We start from the raw sequence: 21,193 nt of genomic DNA, 5'->3' as shown, positions 1-21,193 counted from the left end.
GAAGGGGGGGCCATTGAACATTTTTAAGGCAGAGGTAGAGAGATTGTTAAAAGCAAAATTCTGCGGATGCTGGAAATCTGAAACAAAAACAAAAATTTCTGGAAAAACTCAGCAGGTCTGACAGCATCTGTGGAGAGGAAGACAGAGTTAACGTTTTGAGTCCATATGACTCTTCATCAGAGTAGATAGATTGTTGTTAGGCAAGGAAATCAAAGGTCATCGAGATTATCGGGAGTAGATGGGAATGTGGAATTTGAAGCAGAAACAGGTCAGCCATGATCTTATCGAATGGCGGAGCAGGCTCGAGGGGCCGAATGGCCTACATCTGCTCCTATTTCATATGTTCGTATGTCTCTTTGCTAGAGAATTCCAAACAATTCGCACTGCTCTAATTGTGTAAACTTGACTCTGTATTCCCTTAAGGGTGGAAGAATGAGAGGTGATCTAGTCAGGGTGTTAAAAATGATGAAAGGATTTGAGATGGTAGAGGAAGGGAAGGTATTCCCTCTGATGGGGGAGTGCCGAACAAGAGGCCATAACCTTAAAGTTAGAGCCAAGCCATTCAGGAGTGAAGTAAGGAATTATTTAGGTAGGAATTTGGAACTCACTGCTAAAAGGTTGCAGATCCTGGGGGACAAGTGAAGCTTTTAAGACTTTGATTGCTGGGTTTTTGTTGGGTTAAGGGCATCAAGGGAGCAAAGTGGGAGGCACAGATCAGCCATGATCTGATTGAACAGCATGGCACTTCCGAGGGGCTGAATGGACTACAGGTACCAGACCGTGCATCCTGGAAGTTTGGGACCGGGCGTGTGCCAGATTTGGGGGTTTTGTGCGTATTGGGTCCTAAGCCCAGCATGTACTTATAGTACATCAAATAAAGTTTGAATAATAAAGAATTAAAGGGTTTTGTTCAAATTCCAGCAAATTCCAGGGTTCCAGCTTTGAATGTAGCCGGTGTTTGGGTCCTTCGGGATTTTGGGATGCTAGCTCAGGTTTCCGGCACCTAGTATTCCTGCTCCTCTGTTTGTTGACATGGGTTTGGGAAGAGCAGTCAGAAATTCTAAATGATAGCAACTCTGATTCCTTCACAAGCACATTCTGGGCGGAGGTGGGATGTCGGTGAGGGGGTGGGGGTGGTGGGGTGGGGGTGTTGGGGTGGGGGTGGAGGGGGGTGGGGGGAGAGGAAATCATGTAGCTCAGATGCCCACCCATCAATTTCACCTCCTCCCAAAGCCACACCTGCCAACTTGCCCTGACTGCCCATGCTAATGCCCCCTATAGTCTCACACAACCTAACCAGCCTTTCTACCAGCTGCCAGTGTATGCAGCCTTAATGGCAGTAAGTCAGGCTGCACCTGGGCACCGAGCCTGACACCCCAGTGCAGGAGCGGGTGCTGCACTGTTGGAGGTGCCTTCCATTGGAAGAGATGGCGAACTGATGTCTCACTTCTTAAGATCTCAAACACCCCATGGCACTCTTTTTGACAAAGTTCTCCCAGGATTCTGGACAACGTTTACTCCTCAACCAACTTGACCAAAAGCCGGCAAATTGGCCTGTCACTAAAATAAAAGCAAAATGCTGCAGATGCTGGAAATCTGAAACGAAAAGACAGAAAGTGCCGGAAACACTCAGCAGGTCTGGCAGCGTCTGTGGAGAGAGAAACAGAGTTAACGTTTTCAAGTCCAAATTGACTCTTCTTCGGCTCTGTCGTATTGGATTCGAAATGTTAGGCCAGGATAAACAGGTTTTTGGTCTCTCAATGAATTAAGGGATATGGGGAGCGGGCGGGAAAGTGGTGCTGAAGCCCAAGATCAGCCATGTTCATATTGAATGGCAGAGCAGGCTCAATGGGCCGGCTGGCCTACTCCTGCTGCTATTTCTTGCGTTAACTCTGTTTCTCCCTCTACCGATGCTGCCAGACCGGCTGAGTTTTTCCAGCACTTTCTGTTTGTAAATTGGTCACCGCGTTTTGATCTGTTTAAGAAGAAAAGAAACTTGCATTTATATAGCACCTTTCACAACCTCAGGGTGCCCCAGAGCACTTTACAGCCAATGACCCACTTTTGAAGTATAGTCACTGTGGTGATGTAGGAAACGCAGCGGCCAATTTGTGCACAGCAAGATCCCACAAACAGCAATGTGATAATCGCCAGAAAGTCTGTTTTAGTGATGTTGGTTAAGGGATATTTATTAGCCCAGGAATGTGGGGAGAACTGCCCTGCTCTTCTTCGAAATAGCACCACGGGTCCTTTTACGTCCACCTGAAAGGGCAGACAGGGGCCTCTGTTTTAACATCCTACCCAAAAGAAGGATCTTGCTCAGTATGGAATTTCAATTCATGAATTTGCCAACATGACATTTAGTGAATAGAAAGTTTTCACTGAAGCACTTTGAGTCATTTCTGAGAGGTGAGGTATAATTGTACACCTTTCTTCCTTTACAGATGTAAACCGAGTTCTCCCAAAGTGGTCGAAACAGCACTCTAACTGCGCCAATTTCAGCTAAACAAAATAAGTGACAGCCATTCGCTGACTCATTCCTCGGGGCAATGCCTTGACTAATCAGAGTCAAACTGCCTGGTTTACATTTCAAGCAATGCTTGGCAGTAAACTAATCAGTCACCATCACTGGTGCATTCTCCATGGAAATGCCTCTATCAATCAGAGTCCACCAATCAGCACTCTCTTCACATGCAGTATAAATTGTTGTTTGCGCCTTATGTTGGTATTCTTGCGAAGTGTCCTGATGAGTGAAAAACAAAAAGCTTCGATGTGTCTCCCTTCTCAGCAATACTCTAGTTCTGTACTACCAAAGGACTATGTTAAAATATCAAACGGCTTAACATTTATTCCTTTCTTGCTTTTCTTCCACAGTCCTTGGATGGCTTTATTTTTGCACTAAATCGAGAAGGGAAATTCTTATACATCTCCGAAACTGTCTCCATCTACTTGGGACTGTCACAGGTAGGACAAACACTGCTGGTCTCGTTCCTTCTTAGCACAATAGTCACAACATTCCCAGTATGGCAACGATACTCCATGCTCAGATCTCCAACAGGCTCCGAGCGTCGCCAACTGATTCCTCTCAGAGCGGCCGGTGGAAATTCAGATGAAGCGCGCCATTTATAACTTGACCTTCTGTCACCAATGCCAAGGAAATTTGTTATCGGAGGAGGTCATTTAGCCCCTTGAACCTATTCCATCATTCAGTAAGATCATGGCTGACCTCCGACCTAACTCCACATAACCTACCTTTGCCCCCTATCCCATAACACCTTTGGTTAACAAAAATCTATCAACTTGGATTTAAAATTAACATTTGATCTCGGGCTCATTGCTATTTGCAGAGGAGAGCTCTACCATCCGTTGCGTGTTCCAAACTTCACTCCAGAAAGGTCTGGTTCTATTTTTTGGACTCTGCCCCCTTGCCCTAGGCCAGAATTTTCCAGCTCCCACCCCACCCCCTGTGGGCGGGGCCAATGAGCCATTGAACTCTCCGTTCACACCAGCGGGACCGGAAGATCCGGCCGGCGTGAGGGGCTGGAAAATTCCGGCCCTAGACTCCCCAGTCAGTGGAAGTAGTTTCTCTCTACCTACCCTATCAATTCCTCTTAATACCTTGAAAACTTTCAATCAAATCACTCCTTAATCTTCTAAATTCCAGGGAATGCAACCCTAGTTTGTGTAACCTCGCCTCATAATTTAACCCTTGGAGTCTGTTTTGGTAGTTTTGAGCTGCACTCCCTCCAAGGCTCATTTATCCTTCCTAAGTTGTGGCATCAGGCCTGCTGAGCACCAGACTTGGCAAATGCAGCCCCTCCAACTGCACCCACCTGCAGTGCCCACGACCAAACCCCCATTCTCTCACACACGTATCAATAGATTAAGTATTATTGGGTGACTATGATTCACTTTGACTTCCCCCTCAACCCTTTATGTGAGTATGTTGCATGTGCAAATGTCACATAGAACACACATACCACTCGGAGCACGTACAGTCCTCCGTACACACTCCTTAACACCTTGGAAACTTTGGTCTATTGACCTCTTAACCTTCTAGGTTCCAGACAGTACAATCCTGCAGCCCCCCTCGTAATTTAACCCTTCACATAGACCCCAAACACAACACATTTGTCCCAGGCTCAACACATACACTCACACGCTTGCTCACTCACGCATTCACACATTCACTCAGTCATTCACTCAGTCACACGCTCACACATTCACTTACACTGTCACATATGCTCACACACTCTCACACATACGCTCACACACACGTTCACACACACACACACGCTCACACACTCACACTCGCATGCTCATTCTCTCTCACACATGTTCACACACACTCAAACACGCACTCTCACTCTCTTTCACACACACATTCACTCACTCACACACAGACACACACACACATGCAAGCACACTCACAGTCATTCTCATACACACACACTCACTCACTCACAGACACACAAACACTCATTCTCCGTCACATTCACATTCTCTCATACTCGCACACACTTACTCTCATAGACACACACACACACACTCATTCTCTTTCACATACACACACACACACACACGCTCTCTCTCTCTGACAGACACACACTCACTCACACTCTCTCACTCTCACACACACACACACACACACACTCAACTTTCAAACACACTCTCTCTCACACACACACTCTCTCTCACACACACACTCTCTCTCACACGCACACTCACCCTCTCTTGCATGCGCTCACTCTCTCTCACACTCATGCACACACACTCTCTCTCTCTCTCACTCAGACATACTCACACACACACTCTCTCTGACACACACAGAGACACACAAACACACACCTAACTGCTGTGCATCAACCTGAAGAACCTAGCAGAAAAAAACAATGCTTTTCACCATTATGGCTCCTCTAATGTGTTAATTGCATGACACTTGTCTCTGTGTGACTGTCTGCTTCTTTCTATTTTTAATTGTTCCACCTGGGCTGGAATCCATTATGTGCTGCGCATCAGTATTGAATCACAATTACTGCTGCATGAATAATTAATACCCGTAATTATCTGCTGTACAGGAGAGGTGCTTAACACATGTTAGACATAATTGATGAGTGTATAAAAAGCTAAACTGATTTCAATGCAGAAATCGGCCGAACATCTCCGGCGCAAGGAGGGCGAGCAGCGGAGATCTTAGCAGCGCACACATACACTCCCGAAGGTGCCGGGGGGAACTGAAGAGGAAATATTTGCAGGGCTACGGGGAAAAAGGAAGTGGGGGGTGGCGGGGGGATGGTATAGTGGGCTGAGTCGCTCTCACAGAGAGACGGCACGGACATGATGGGCCGAGTGGCCGCCTTCTGTGCTGTGACCACTCTGCGTGTTGCGTTCTGTGTTGTCCAGGCAAAATCAGGACACAGGGGTTAAAGTGAGCGTCAGTTCCTGGGAAAGGAAAGAAAGACTCGCATTTACGTAGCACCTGTCTTTCATCACCGCGGGAGGTCCCAAAGCACTTCATAGGCAATGACGTACATCTGAAGTGTAGCTACTGTTGTGATGTTGGAAATGTGGTAAGCCAGTATGTGCACAGCAGGATCCCATGTGCAGAAATATGATAATGAGCAGATACCCTATCTTTGGGATGTTGATTGAGGGAAATATATTGGCCAGGGCATCGGCCCTGCCCTTCTTTGAAATGGTGCCATAGGATCTTTTACAGAGGGCACGCGGGGTCCCAGTTTAAACATTTCGCCCAAAGGACGGCACCTCCAACAGTGCAACACTCTCTCAGCACTGCACCAAAGTGTCGGCCCTGATTTTGTGCTCGTGCCTTGGAGGAGGACTTAAACCCGCAACTTTCTGACTTGAAGGCAAGAGTGCTACCCACTGAGCCATGGCTGACGCACAGCCTGCATTTAGATGGCACCGTTCCTGATTTCAGGACATCGCAAAGGTGCCTCGCTGCCAATGACGTGCTTCTGAAGCGTGGTCATCAGTGGCTGGAGTGGTCAGGTCGGCCCAGCGGGAGCATGCTGCTCGCGGTTCGAACGTTGTGGGTTCACGCAATCCAGGCAGGCGCTGAGGGAGTGCTGCACTGTCAGAGGTGCCAGCTCCCTCATGAATCATCAAATTCAGGCCCCTGCCTGGCCTCTCGTTTGGACACCCGAGCTTCCACTCAAAGAGCCAGGGGTGAGGTTCTCCTCAGTGTCCTGACTAATATTTAACCCCCAAGCAACAGCACCAAAAAACCGATTAACTGATTATTAATCTGCTAGTGGGACTTTGCTGCTTGTATATCTGCTGCTGTGCCTGCCACCAAAACAACAGTGATTACACTTTACAGGTAAATTTATTTGATTTGAATCTCTTTAAGGCATCCTTCAGACTGAAACACTCCAAATAAAAGCTTCACTTTCTTTCATTTACCATTGTTGTTGGCGTCTGTCCCCTCGATTCGAGGATGTGGGGCCTACTCAGGGTCACGAGTTCCTGCCACGGGGTCATCGTGTGACCGAACAGGTCAATTCCCGACCCCCAGAACTTTGGGCACATAGTCCCACGAGGTTAGTGGGATCCGGAGTGTGGGATTTGCTTCCTCTTCCTTCCTCCTTTGCCATCACTTTGCCTCATCGTTAAGGCGTAGGGGCACGAGGGGTGACGGAGCTTGATGGGCAAGTTGCCGCCATTTTGAACGGCGGGTAGCGAGCTCCTCCCAGTCACTAATGTCAATGCTGCCGTGTTTCAAGGAGAGCTTCGGAGGGTCTTGGCAGCGTTTTCTTCATCCTCCACTGGAATGTTGGCCATTTGAAAAAACAGGACCTGGGTGGAGGGGAGATGGTTTTTGACCACCTGGGCACAATGTCCAGGGCGTCTGAGTTGATTTTGCAGGGGTATTGCCTGTGGACCCCTGTCTCAAACAGATTAAAAACAACGAAGCCCGCGGGCCCGATGGTATTCCAGCTGAGGTCTTCAAAGCCGGCCGACTTTTGCCCACATCGAGACTCCACACACTCATCCTAAGGATTTGGGATTGAACAGAGCTAATAGAGCTCTGCACACACCCCGCCAATCCCCCCCCACCCTCCCCCCAGCCCCCCAACACTTCAGGAATGTGGCCATTGTAACTACCTTCAAGAAGGAGATAAGTCATTGCTGTGGAAGCTATCGAGGTAATTCCCTCTTGTCCAGAGCAGGGAAAATCCATCCTCCCGAATCGCCGACTTCTTTGTGGCTGAGGAAATCCTCCCAGAGGCACAATGCGGCTTTAGACCTCCCAGAGGAACCTCGGACATGGAGCTTTGCTGCCAGACAAATCCAAGAGAAACGACTAGAACAGCAACAGGAGCTCTTCATTGCATTCATCGACCCGCCCTACTGTCGATTTATTGGACTGAGTGTTAAAGAGAGCGAGATCCAATTTCAGCGGAAGTACACAATGTGTGCGAGCGGATTATCCGCTGGTTATATATGCTGCCCATTTCGTACCCACCTGTTACGGAAACACCGGTTACACCCCCATCCCTGCCCCCCACACGCCCGTCTGTTGTACACCCACCCATTATATGCTCGCCCATTACGCCCCACCCACCATGCGCCCGCCTGTCACACTTTCATCTGTTACACACCCACCCATTACATCCTGCGGGAGTGTGTAATAGGCAGGCGTGCGATGGGTGAGTTTGCGCTGCGCAGGGTGTGTGAATAGTGAGTGTTCTTTTCTACCCACCTCCACTCACTGTCCAACCTCCCACATGGAGAATGATCAGGTTGATCAGATAGCAGGAAGGGCATCTCTAGAACCACATGACCCCAGGGAGGACAGGAGGGCGGGCGGCCGGCTGGGGTGGTGGTGGGGTGCAGTTGTTGGATTGGCAAGGGACAAAGAGGTGCTTTGTAAAATAAAAAAGAGCTGTCAATAGCAATGAAAGGAGATCATTCCCAGACAGACTGCATAGACAAATTGACGGAGCTAGTGAGGGGCCTGTGACTGAAGATGATGGAAATCAGAATGATCAGAGGTGAGCAGACTTTGAGATGAAAAGTAATCGGCACAGTTTCTGAAGTGGCTGCTGTGAAGAGCAAACTTTGAGGGGGGGGTGGGTATAGGGAGGGGGTTGGGACCAAGTCGTTGACTGGAGACAGAAACGGATTCAGTTCTTCCACAAGCTTCACAAATCTCTGTCCGGGCCACAGCTGGAGGATTGTGTCCAGTTCTGGACTCGGCAGCGCAGGGAGGACGGTAAAGCCTTGGAGAGGGTGGTGGTGGGGGGGGAGATTTACTAGAGCGGTGCCAGGGACGAGGGACCTCAGTGACCTCGAGAAGCTGGGATTGCCCTCCTCATGTGAAGGAGAGATTAAATAGAGGGAGAAACTGTTTTGTGAAAAGCTCAGTGAACAGAGGACAGAGATTTCAGATAATTGGCAAAAGAACTGGAGGTGGGGTGGGGAAATTTCTTATTGATACAGTGAGCTGTTATTATCAGGAATACACAGCCTGAAAGGGCACCGGAAACAGATTCAATCATAACTTTCCCATTAGAATAGGATAAATACTTGAAAACGAGAATGTTGCGAGGCTCTGGGGGAAGAGCAGCGGGAATGATTGAATAGCTCTTCAAAGAGTTGGCACAGGTATGATGGGCTGAATGGCCTCCTTCTCCCCTGTGGGAATCTATGATTCATTTGAAGAATTATGGTGGAAATCTTGCAGTAGAAGACAGGAAACAGCCAGTAAAGATGAATAACCGGCACATCGAAAGAAGCCTCTGCTCAGGTAGACCCGTCACACTTCTAAGCAACTGCCCAGGGAACGATCAAGCTCAGAGCCTCTGCAAAGCAGATGGAAGAAGGAAGAGAGGATAATGGGGCGAAGGCAAGGGATTTGTGCAGGTCAACCAAAAATAAAGAGTGCCTGTCTCTGAGGCAGGTGTCGAATGGGAACTTCAAAGAGTGAACGGGGGAGAGAGAGACTCACCAGGCATGATGGAATCTGCTGGCTTTAAGAACTGTTTCTCATGTTATATCCTATTTCGGAACATATTATACTCAACAAATGTACTTTCAAGTTGTGGTGTTAGAATTCTTGTCTAATGCTCCTAATCCATCTTTTCAAATCACCACCACTACAGTCATAGGCCTAAACCCACCAGTACTGTACCCCAGTGTTATATAGTGACAGACCCGTCCTCACCAGTACTGTACCCCAGTGTTATACAGTGACAGACCTGTCCCCACCAGTACTGTACCCCAGTGTTATACAGTGACAGACCTGTCCCCACCAGTACTGTACCCCAGTGTTATACAGTGACAGACCTGTCCCCACCAGTACTGTACCCCAGTGTTATACAGTGACAGACCTGTCCCCACCAGTACTGTACCCCAGTGTTATACAGTGACAGACCTGTCCCCACCAGTACTGTACCCCAGTGTTATACAATGACAGACCTGTCCCCATCAGTACTGTACCCCAGTGTTATACAGTGACAGACCCGTCCTCACCAGTACTGTACCCCAGTGTTATACAGTGACAGACCTGTCCCCACCAGTACTGTACCCCAGTGTTATACAGTGACAGACCTGTCCCCACCAGTACTGTACCCCAGTGTTATACAGTGACAGACCTGTCCCCACCAGTACTGTACCCCAGTGTTATACAGTGACAGACCTGTCCCCACCAGTACTGTACCCCAGTGTTATACAGTGACAGACCTGTTCCCATCAGTACTGTACCCCAGTGTTATATAGTGACAGACCTGTCCCCACCAGTACTGTACCCCAGTGTTATACAGTGACAGACCTGTTCCCATCAGTACTGTACCCCAGTGTTATATAGTGACAGACCTGTCCCCATCAGTACTGTACCCCAGTGTTATATAGTGATAGCCTGTGCCTCCCAGTAATGTACACCAGTATTATACAGTGACAGGGTTGTACCCACCGATACTATACTCCAGTTTCATACACTGACAGGTTAGTCCCCACCAGTACTGTACCCCAGTGTTATACAGTGACAGACCTGTCCCCACCCAGTACTGGACCCCAATGTTATACAGTGACAGACCTGACCCCACAGTGCTGTATACCATTATTATACAGTGACAGACCTGACCCACCAGCACTTTACCCTAGTGGTATACAGTGACAGACCTGTCCCCAGCAATACTGTACTCCAGTATTATACATGACAGACCTGTCCTCACCAGTACTGTACCCCATTGTTACACAGTGACTGGTCTGTCCCCACCAGTATTGTACCCCAGTGTTACACAGTGACTGATCTGTCCCCACCAGTATTGTACCCCAGTGTTATACAGTGACAGACCTGTCCCCACCAGTATTGTACCCCAGTGTTATACAGTGACAGACCTGTCCCCACCAGTACTGTACCCCAGTGTTACACAGTGACAGACCTGTCCCCACCAGTACTGTACCCCAGTGTTATACAGTGACAGACCTGTCCCCACCAGTACTGTACCCCAGTGTTATACAGTGACAGACCTGTCCCCACCAGTACTGTACCCCAGTGTTACACAGTGACAGACCTGTCCCCACCAGTACTGTACCCCAGTGTTATACAGTGACAGACCTGTCCCCACCAGTACTGTACCCCAGTGTTACACAGTGACAGACCTGTCCCCACCAGTACTGTACCCCAGTGTTACACAGTGACAGACCTGTCCCCACCAGTACTGTACCCCAGTGTTATATAGTGACAGACCTGTCCCCACCAGTACTGTACCCCAGTATTATACAGTGACAGACCTGTCCCCACCAGTACTGTACCCCAGTGTTATACAGTGACAGACCTGTCCCCACCAGTACTGTACCCCAGTGTTACACAGTGACAGACCTGTCCCCACCAGTACTGTACCCCAGTGTTATACAGTGACAGACCTGTCCCCACCAGTACTGTACCCCAGTGTTATACAGTGACAAACCTGTCCCCACCAGAACTGTACCCCAGTGTTATACAGGGACAGACCTGTCCCCACCAGTACTGTACCCCAGTGTTATACAGTGACAGACCTGTCCCCACCAGTACTGTACCCCAGTGTTATACAGTGACAGACCTGTCCCCACCAGTACTGTACCCCAGTGTTATACAGTGACAGACCCGTCCCCGCCAGTACTGTACCCCAGTGTTATACAGTGACAGACCCGTCCCCGCCAGTACTGTACCCCAGTGTATTACAGTGACAGACCCGTCCCCACCAGTACTTTACCCCAGTGTTATACAGTGACAGACCTGTCCCCACCAGTACTGTACCCCAGTGTTATACAGTGACAGACCTGTCCCCACCAGTACTGTACCCCAGTGTTATACAGTGACAGACCAGTCCACACCAGTACTGTACCCCAGTGTTATACAGTGACAGACCCGTCCCCACCAGTACTTTACCCCAGTGTTATACAGTGACAGACCTGTCCCCACCAGTACTGTACCCCAGTGTTATACAGTGACAGACCTGTCCCCACCAGTACTGTACCCCAGTGTTATACAGTGACAGACCTGTCCCCACCAGTACTTTACCCCAGTGTTATACAGTGACAGACCTGTCCCCACCAGTACTGTACCCCAGTGTTATACAGTGACAGACCTGTCCCCACCAGTACTGTACCCCAGTGTTATACAGTGATAGACCAGTCCACACCAGTACTGTACCCCAGTGTTATACAGTGACAGACCCGTCCCCACCAGTACTTTACCCCAGTGTTATACAGTGACAGACCTGTCCCCACCAGTACTGTACCCCAGTGTTATACAGTGACAGACCTGTCCCCACCAGTACTGTACCCCAGTGTTATACAGTGACAGACCTGTCCCCACCAGTACTGTACCCCAGTGTTATACAGTGACAGACCTGACCCCACCAGTACTGTACCCCAGTGTTATACACTGATGGACCTGTCCCCACCAGTACTGTACCCCAGTGTTATACAGTGACAGACCTGTCCCCACCAGTACTGTACCCCAGTGTTATACAGTGACAGACCTATGCACACCAATACTGTACCCCACTGATGCACTGTTCCACACATTTGCCCTGAACTTTACTCAAATCCATCGACCAAACTGTTTATTAGATTCCAGAAAGTACATCCTGGGGATAGGGCGCCTGGGGGAAGCACTTCCAGCGGCTCAGTCATTAGATAAACCAGCTGGTGTGGTGCTGAGGCACACTGGCCGGGGTAGTCCCTGGTTCAACTTCTAGCCTCTGCTGTCTTACGCGATTTGCACGAGAGTATGGCGATTATTTATGACGCTCCTGCACCCTTTTACCTGTGGTTTAAGCAGAAAAGTGCATGTTAGATGAGGACAAGATGGGCTATGATGGCCCATGTGGTTGAATGACTGAGGGATGGTAGCATTTTGGTAATGTTACTGTTATCCAGAGGCCTAGATGAATGCTCTGCGGACATGAATCCAAATCCCACCACCACCACTGCTGCCGGGTGAAATTAAATTCAATTAATTAACAAATCTGGAATAAAAAAGCTAGTTTCATCAATAATGATCATGAACCTACCGGATTGTCGTCAAAACCCATCTGGTTCACCTCTGCCCTTCAGGAGAGGAAATCTGCCCTCCTTACCCAGTCTGGCCTACACGTGATTTTAGACCCACAGCAATGAGTTTGACTTTGAAATGCCCTTGGCCAGCGAACACCTACATCCCGAGGGTGAATAAAAAAACACCCTCTGTCCTGGTTTGCACATATTGGGCTGAATCTTGTCGCGATGTCGGGGGTCTCCCGGGAGAGCTGGCTCTTTTCGGGAAGGCCCGCCGAACCACAAGCCAATCAGGCAACGGCGAGGGCAGCAGCGGACCTTCCCCTGGAATCAAGACCCCGCGGGGTGGCGCTGGGGGTGGGAGGGGTGCGAAATCTTGCCTAGCGAGAGCTGTGGACCAATCAGAGGCCGGCTGCCCTTGTGCTCAGCAGCGCCACAGGGGTGGGTGTGGCTGCTGCCGGAAGGACAGGCGCCAGAGTCCCAGGAATACAGAGTGACCCGGGCCACAGGTAGGTAGTGATGGGCTGTGGGGGCAGGGGGGGGGAGATTGTGACAGGGTGGGGGGGGCACTGGGATCGCGGGAAGAGGGGGTTATAGGGCAGCAAGGGCAGGGGGGATGACTCCCAGAGGTCCCCCCTCCCCTTCCCTAACGTCAAGTCCCTCGGTCAGGCACTGAATGCCTTTGAACCAGGGACTCTCTCTCCCCACCCTGGAGGTGACAAGCTGACTGCTGGCCGCATGGTTTTAGCTATCGTGCGTGCTGCATGGCAACTGGGTTAATCCCAGAGGTGGCAGGATGAGGCCCTTCACTGGTAAATAATTGGCCACTTAGGGACCTCCACTGGCAGCGAGGCAGGACAGTTGACCATAGGCCATCCCGCCCAACTTAATCCTGACGTAGCCAGGAAGGCGGTGAGGTTCCGGCGCGCCACTGATCCCGCCGAATTCCATGCCCTTCCCGCCTCCAAGCTCAGCACCAGAGGACGCAGAAGACTCCGCCCCTAGAATGGCCAACTGGGTGTCCACACCAGCCAAGGGGGTCAACACTGGCGAAAGGCCTCAAGTCCAGCAGGAGGAAGGACTTTCAGGATAGGAGGAGGAGGGGGTGAGGGGCGGATACAACTGTGGGTAAAACTGTGGGTCAGCGAGGCTGGAAACGAACTTTGTGCGAACGACGGGTCAGAAAGAATCAACGAGCGAGGGAACCGAAATAAAGAAGGGCCTTCGTCCGGTTTCTCTAAATAACAACATACGTCCCAAAAAAAAAACAGCAGCCGCCAAGGAGAATATTGTGGAATCTCGGACGGTGCGGAAACTAAGCAAGATTTGAGGAGAGAGACACCGGCCCGAGAATTAAAAGCAGCAAAGGAGCCTGGAAAAGGGAGGGTTGAAACACAATGGGGCGGGATTTTCCCATCACGCCCGTTGCGGGAATCGTCGCGGGCGGGGCGGAATATTTGACGGACCAGCAAAAGTTCCGTTGAAGTCGGGTGGGAATTTCCAGTCCCCGAGGCGGGTGGGATCGGAACCTCCGCCCCCCCAATGAAACATTAAAAGGCACAGCTTGGAAATGCAAGGAGGCGGGTAATCCTTCAGAGACAGTTGGAGCTTTAATCAACTCACAGTGAGGAGGATAAAAACCCAAGTAAAGGCCTCGAATCTAAAAAACCTCATCCTCGTGTTCAAATCCCTCCAAGGCCTTGCCTCTCCCTACCTCTATAACCTCCTCGCTCCACCAGCCCTACAATCTTCTGAGATGCCTCTGCTCCTCCAATCTAGCTTTTTGTCCATTCCCCTCGTTCCCTTCATCCTCCCTTGCCTGCCGTGCTTTCGGCTGCCTGGGCCCTAAGCTCTGGAATTCCCTCCCCAAACCTCCCAACCTCTCTACCTCTCCCTCCTCCTTTAAGTTGCTCCCGAAATCCTAGTTTTTTTGACCAAGCTTTTGGTCACCTGTCCTAATGCCTCCTTACAAGGTTCAGTGTCAGGTATTGTCTAATCATGTCCCTGTGAAGGCACCTTGTATCATTTTAATATATCAGAGGCGTTGGGAGCAGTTCAGGGAAGGTTTACCAGACTAATACCTGGAACGGGCAGGTTGTCTTATGAGGAAAGGTTGGACAGACTAGGCTGGAGTTTAGAAGAGTAAGAGGCGACTTGATTGAAATATATAAGATCCTTAGGGGTCTTGACAGGGCGGATGTGGAGAGGATGTTTCCTCTTGTGGAAGAATCTAGAGCTAGGGGCCGCCCTTTAAAAAATAAGGGGTCGCCCATTTAAAACAGAGATGAGGCAAAACATTTTCACTCAGAGGGTCGTGAGTCTTTGGAACTCTCTTCCTGAAAAGGTGGTGGAAGCAGAGTCTTTGAATATTTTTAAGGCAGAGGTGGATAGAAACTTGGTAAACAAGGGGGTGATAGGTTATCGGGAGTAGTGGGATGCAGATTTCAGGTTACTATGGGATCAGCTATGATCTTATTAAATGGCGGAGCAGGCTCGAGGGGCTGAATGGCCTACTCCTTGTTCGTATGTTCGTATATAAATGCAGGTATTAATGCGCCATTTTGTTCACCTCTTCCAGTTCCTTATTTCCTTCGTAAGAATGACTTTGAAATTGCTTTCAAATTACTCAAGCTTCCCCATATCTTTCTCCCAGATAATTTATTACAGCTGCTATCTGTCCTTGCTATACATAGATACTCACACACAATGCATAATCACTTAATTTCATTGTGGATTTAATTTTGCTTAAATAGTGTTTTTAAAAGATGCACATAAATTAAATCCCCAATGATGTATATTGCTGGATATATTTAATAACAGTAATTTTGTTATACAGCAACGAAAGTTTACCCTTGTGAAAATGTTTTTGAAATTGAAAAGTAATTGCATTTAAATTAACGAAAGAACTTGCATTTTTATAGCGCCTTTCACGACCTCAGGACATCCCAAAGCACTTCACAGCCAATTAAGTACTTCTGAAGTGTAGTCGCGATTGTACTGTAGGAAGCACGGCATCAATTTGCACACAGCAAGCTCCCACAAGCAGCAATGCGAAGGTGACCAGGTCATCTGTTTAATGATGTTAGTTAAGGGATAAATACTGGCCGGGACACCGGTGAGAACGCCTCCTGCTCTTTTTGGAAATAGTGCCGTGAGTTCTTTTATACCTGGGGTGGGTATACTACAGCCCGTAGTATATATACTACGTAGTATTTTAAACTATGGCCCAAGGGCTGGATCCAGCCTGTTGCTCAATTCCATCCGGCCTGCTGCAAGATTTCTAAAATTAAAATTGGCTCAAATGTTTTGTGCGGCGGCTGAACACAGTCCTAAATCTTTCTATCGCCTAAATGACTTTGGTTTTATTTTGTTGTCTCGGACGCCATTTTTAGTCAGATCTGTACAAACTCATCGTGACCTCACGGCTGCTGGTTTGTCTCTGTAACTGACCACTCTGGGAACAACCAAGTCCCGGGCGAACTTTCGGACAGTGTTACAGTTTGCGTTGGGAAACTCGCCGTCCAATTTAAACCAAAGATTGACACCGGCAATGCTGCGAAACGTTATCTTTGAGTATGGTTGCTGTTCTGTGGGAGGAGCTCAGATCAGCAGATTGCAGGTTGACAATGCGGTTTTGTGCACTAAAGCTCCACCTACACTGTGGATTTTTATGTGTGTGTGCGTGTGTGTGTGCGCGTGTGTGTGCGTGTGTGTGCGCGTGTGTGTGCGTGTTTGTGCACGTGTGTGTGCACGTGTGTGTGCGCATGTGTGTGCGCGCGTGTGCGCGCGTGTGTGTGTGTGCGCGTGTGTGCATGTGTGTGTGCGCGTGTGTGTGCGCGTGTGTGCGCGCGTGTGTGTGCGCGTGTGCGTGCGTGTGCACGTGTGTGCGTGTGTGTGTGTGCGCGTGTGTGTGTGCGCGTGTGCGTGTGCACGTGTGTGTGCGTGTGTGCGTGCGTGTGTGTGCGCGTGTGTGTGCGCGTGTGTGTGTGCACGCGTGTGTTTGTGTGCACGTGTGTGTGTGTGTGCGTGTGTGTGGCCCGCGACCGATTTTTCTACGTGTGATTAGCCCGTGATAAGGAAAAGGTTCCCCACCCCTGTTTTGTACCTACCTGAGAGGGCTTCGCTTTAACACCTCACCTGAAAGACGGCATCTCCAAGAGTGCAGCACTCCCTCAGTCCTGTGTGGAAAGTTTCAGAGCAAGGACTCGCTCCTCTGCCCCTCACTGGACAAAGTCAGTTTGGAACTGAGATGGAGAGAACAGGTTGATGCCCCTGCTGCCTGCTAATTTCAGCTGGGTTTGTAAATGGTGTGCTACAGTTGGTCTCAATGTCCCTGCTCTTCACCAGCACAAACATCCCTCGCCTTATAAGCCAGTGTTTTTCTCCCCAAACCAGTATCGAGGCTGACACTCCCCAGTGCAATACTGAGGGAGTGCTGCACTGACGGTCTTACATAGAAACATAGAAAATAGGAGCAGGAGTAGGTCATTCGGCCCTTCGAGCCTGCTCCGCCATTCAATATGATCATGGCTGATCCTCTATCTCAACGCCACACTCCCACTCTCTCCCCATACCCCTTTAGAGTCTAGAAGTCTATCTATTTCCTTCTTAAATATATTCAGTGACTTGGCCTCCATAGCCTTCTGTGGTAGAGAATTCCACAGGTTCACCACCCTCTGAGTGAAGAAGTTTCTCCTCATCTCAGTCCTAAATGGTCTACCCCGTATGCCGAGACTGTGGCCCTTATTCTAGACGCCCCCCAGCCAGAGGAAACATCATCCCTGCATCCAGTCTGTTCAGCACTCTCAGAATTTTATACACTTCAATGAGGTCCCCTCTCATTCTTCTAAACTCCAGTGAACACAGGCCTAGTCGACCCAATCTCTCCTCATACGACAATCCTGCCATCCCAGGAATCAGCCTGGTCTTTCAGGTGAGGTGTTAGTTTGAGGCCCCATCTGCCCTTTCAGGTGGACATAAAAGATGCCACGGCACTATTTCAAAGTAGAGCAGGAGAGATATCCCCAGCGTCTTCAATCAACATTGAATCATTATCACATTGCTGTTTGTGGGAGCTTGCTGTGCGCAAACTGGATGCTACATTTCCTATATCACAACAGTGACTACACTTCAAAAGTACCTCACTGGGTGTAAAATGCTAAGGATATATTTGCATTGGAGTCAGTACAGCGAAGGTTCATAAATTGGTCCCTGGGATGAGGGGAATGTCCAATGATGAGAGGCTGAGTAAATTGGGTCTACATTCTGTGGACTTTAGAAGAATGAAAGGCGATCTCATTGAAACCTACAAGATTCTGAAGGGGCTTGATAGGGTGGATACTGAGAGATTGTTTCCACTGGCTGGGGAATCTAGAACACTGGGGCAGAGCCTCAGGATAAGGGGCCGATCTTAGGACTGAGGTGAGGAGAAATTTCTTCACTCAAAGGGTTGTGAATCTTTGGAATTCTCTACCCCAGAGGGTTATGGATGCTCCATTATTGAATACATTTAAGGCTGGGATAGACGGATTTTGGTCTCTCGGGAATTAAGGGATTATGGGGAGCGGGTGGCAAAATGGAGTTGAAGCTCAAGGTCAGCCATGATTGTATTGAATGGCGGAGCAGGCTTGAGGGGCCGTGTGGCCGACTCCTGCTCCCATTTCTTAGATTCTTATGTGAGAGGTGCTATATAAATGCAAGTTCCTTCTGACTAAAAACCGTCTCCCTCTCCCAGCCAACTGGGAATGTTAGCACAGTGGTTAGGTTACTGGGCTAGTAATCCAGATACCTGGTCTGCTAGTCGGCGTGGACTGGATGGGCTGAATGACTTCCTTCTGCGCCGTAAAATTTCCATGTTTATCCACGAGTAATAATCCGGATAATGTGGCAGAGTGAGAATTCTTTTCCTGGAAGTAAAAGAACATGCGCAGTAAAAGTGCCATTTAAAAAATGCCGGATTACTGTAAGAAAAAGCTCAACTGATTGACTGTAGGGAAGGTCAACCGGCCGTCCTTACCCAGTCCGATCCCATACCAAAGTGCTTCACTCTTTAACTATGGCACGATGCAGATGTTCAAGGACGTGGACCCATCGCCACCTTCTCAGGGCAATGAATGCTGGCCTTGCCAGCGACGCCCACATCCCAAGAATGAATTAAAAAGAGGCATAAATTATGCAAAGGTGAAACATATCAGGTTTTCAAAGACTTGAAGTAGGTGGATTGCATTTTTTTAATGATCCAGAAACTAAAACCTCTTTGGAGAATTGCTTTTGCAGAGGCTGCATGACTCAGACCTAATAACCTATTAGGCCTAATTGCAGTAATCTGCATACCCGAATTTACATATACGCTCACTTCAATCACCTTGTCATGCTGGAACATCCAACACAGATCAGATCTTTGACAGGCTAACATAAGTGAAGTATTTATTTCCAAATTAAAAGAATATAATGAAGCGTTTGAAATCAGCAGCACTTCAATGTTACAATTTGTAACAGTCAATGAAATAACTGGCAATGTGCATAAAGGGTTAACTTTTTCCCTGTGCAATCGCCCTGTAGTGTTTGGAATATCCATTTCATTGCAAACAGTTTTCAGTCAACGTAGTGTCTCTCTGTCTCTCCAGCACAAGGTTTCTGTACTGGTCCCTCCTTCTGAATTCAGCAGACACTGATTTACGGGAAAGTTTATCGGATTTGAAACGGGATTTTCATTGATGTCAGTAAACAAGGCTGCCCGTGATGTATTCAATGGGCCATTGACGACAATTTGACAAAATTAAGTGCACGCAAGCATACATCTCATGTGGATCTGTGCTGCACATCTGTCATCAGCTGCAATAATATCTAGACAAATTATAATAATGCTGTGGTTTGACCTGAGTTACACAATGGTTAACAGATGGCTGTAGTGAAAAGGCAGCATTGACTGTGTGAATTAGCACTTGAAACCAGTCCTCCAGTTCCCCCATTGATCAAAGCAGATCCTTACCTGCATCAGAGTGCTGCTGGCCATCTGAGAATTAAAAGGGATGTGGGAAGACAAGATTTCACCTTAGCTGCAAAAGAGATTCTATAATACATATCCTTGTCTATGTTAAAACAAGAAAGATTTGCATTCATATAGCGCTTTTTGCGATCACCGGCTGTCCCAAAGCACGCTACAGCCAATGAAGTAAATTCTTTGAAGTGTCGGAAACGCGGCAGCCAATTTGCACACAGCAAGCTCCCACAAGCAGCGATGTGATAATGGTGGGGTAACCTGTTTTGTGTGATGTGGAACGCAGGATGGTTGAGGACACCGGGGAGAACTGCCCGACTGTTCTCTGAAGCAATGCCGTGTGGCCTTTTATGTCCACCTGGGAGGGCAGACGAGGCCTTGGTTTAATGTCTCATCTGAAAGACACTAAAATGTGGCCTCTGGCAATCTCACCCACGCCCCTGCAGATTGAGAAAGGATGGAAACCGGCTCCTGAGCCTCCGCTGTGCAACCAGCTTGGAGGATGTGTACTTATACAGCACGGAGAGAGGCCATTCGCCCCATCATATTTGTGCTGGCTCTGTGAAGGCTTTTAGCTGTGGCACTGCAAAGTCCAGACAGATGTAAAAACTCCACATACTCTGCAAAGATGACCAAGGGGTTCTCTCACAGCCTTGGCCAACATTCACCCTATTTGCCTACATAATAAGCAGTGACTGAACCTGAAAAGTAACTCCTTGGATCATACGGCACAAAAGAAGGCCATTTGGCCCATCGTGTGTGTGCTGGCTCTCTGCAAGAGCAATTCACCTAGTCCCACTCGCCCGCCTTTTCTCTGTAGCCCTGCAATTTTTTCTCTTCAGGTAATTATCCAATTCCCTTTTGAAAGCCTTGATTGGACCTGCCTCCATCCCACTCTCAGGCACTGCATTCCAGATCCTAAACACCCGCTGTGTGAAAAAATTTTTCCTCACGTCGCCGTTGCTTCATATGCCCATCATCTTAAATCAGTGAACCTGTGGTTCTCGATCCTATCGCCCATGCGAACAGTTTCTCCCTATCCAACTGTCCAGACCCCTCAAGATTTTGAACTCCTCTATCAAATCTCCTCTCAACCTTCTCTTCTCCAAGGGGAACAGCCCCAACATCTCCAATCCATGCGCGTAACTAAAGTTCCTCAACCCCGGAATCATTCTCATGAATCTTTGCTGCATCTTATCTATTGTCTTCACATCTTCAGCTGCTTCATCAATGACCCTCCTTCCATCACAAGGTCAGAAGTGGGGATGTTCACTGATGATTGCACAATGTTCAGCACCATTCACGATTCCTCAGATACTGAAGCAGTCCATATTCAAATCCAGCAAGACCTGGACAATATCCAGGCTTGGGATGACAAGTGGCAAGTAACGTTCGCTCCACACAATTGCCAGACAATGCCCATCTCCACCAAGAGAGAATCTAACTATCGCCCCTTGACGTTCAATAGCATTACCATCACTGAATCCCCCACTATCCACATCCTGGGGGGTTACCATTGACCAGAAACTGAACTGGACTAGCCATATAAATGCTGTGGCTACAAGAGCAGGTCAGAGGCTAGGAATCCTGCGGCGAGTAACTCACCCCCTGGCTCCCCAAAGACTGTCCGCCATCTATTCAAGGCACAAGTCCGGAGTGTGATGGAATACTCCCCACTTGCCT

At 48.8% G+C, this 21,193-nt stretch overlaps 1 protein-coding gene across 1 annotated transcript in view; it reads left to right on the top strand.

The window, feature by feature from the left end:
• Positions 1–21,193, top strand: part of npas1 (neuronal PAS domain protein 1) — a 414,556-nt gene that overhangs the window by 312,148 nt on the left and 81,215 nt on the right. Inside the window, exon 5 of the mRNA XM_078533317.1 lies at positions 2,875–2,964. Coding sequence (XP_078389443.1) covers positions 2,875–2,964 — 90 coding nt within the window. The remainder of the gene's footprint in view (positions 1–2,874; positions 2,965–21,193) is intronic.

The sequence above is a fragment of the Cetorhinus maximus genome, chromosome 32, assembly GCF_964194155.1.
Source record: "Cetorhinus maximus chromosome 32, sCetMax3.hap1.1, whole genome shotgun sequence".
NCBI lineage: Eukaryota > Metazoa > Chordata > Chondrichthyes > Lamniformes > Cetorhinidae > Cetorhinus > Cetorhinus maximus.
Note: the sequence above shows the minus strand (reverse complement) of the source record. Positions and strands in the feature narration are given on the sequence as shown.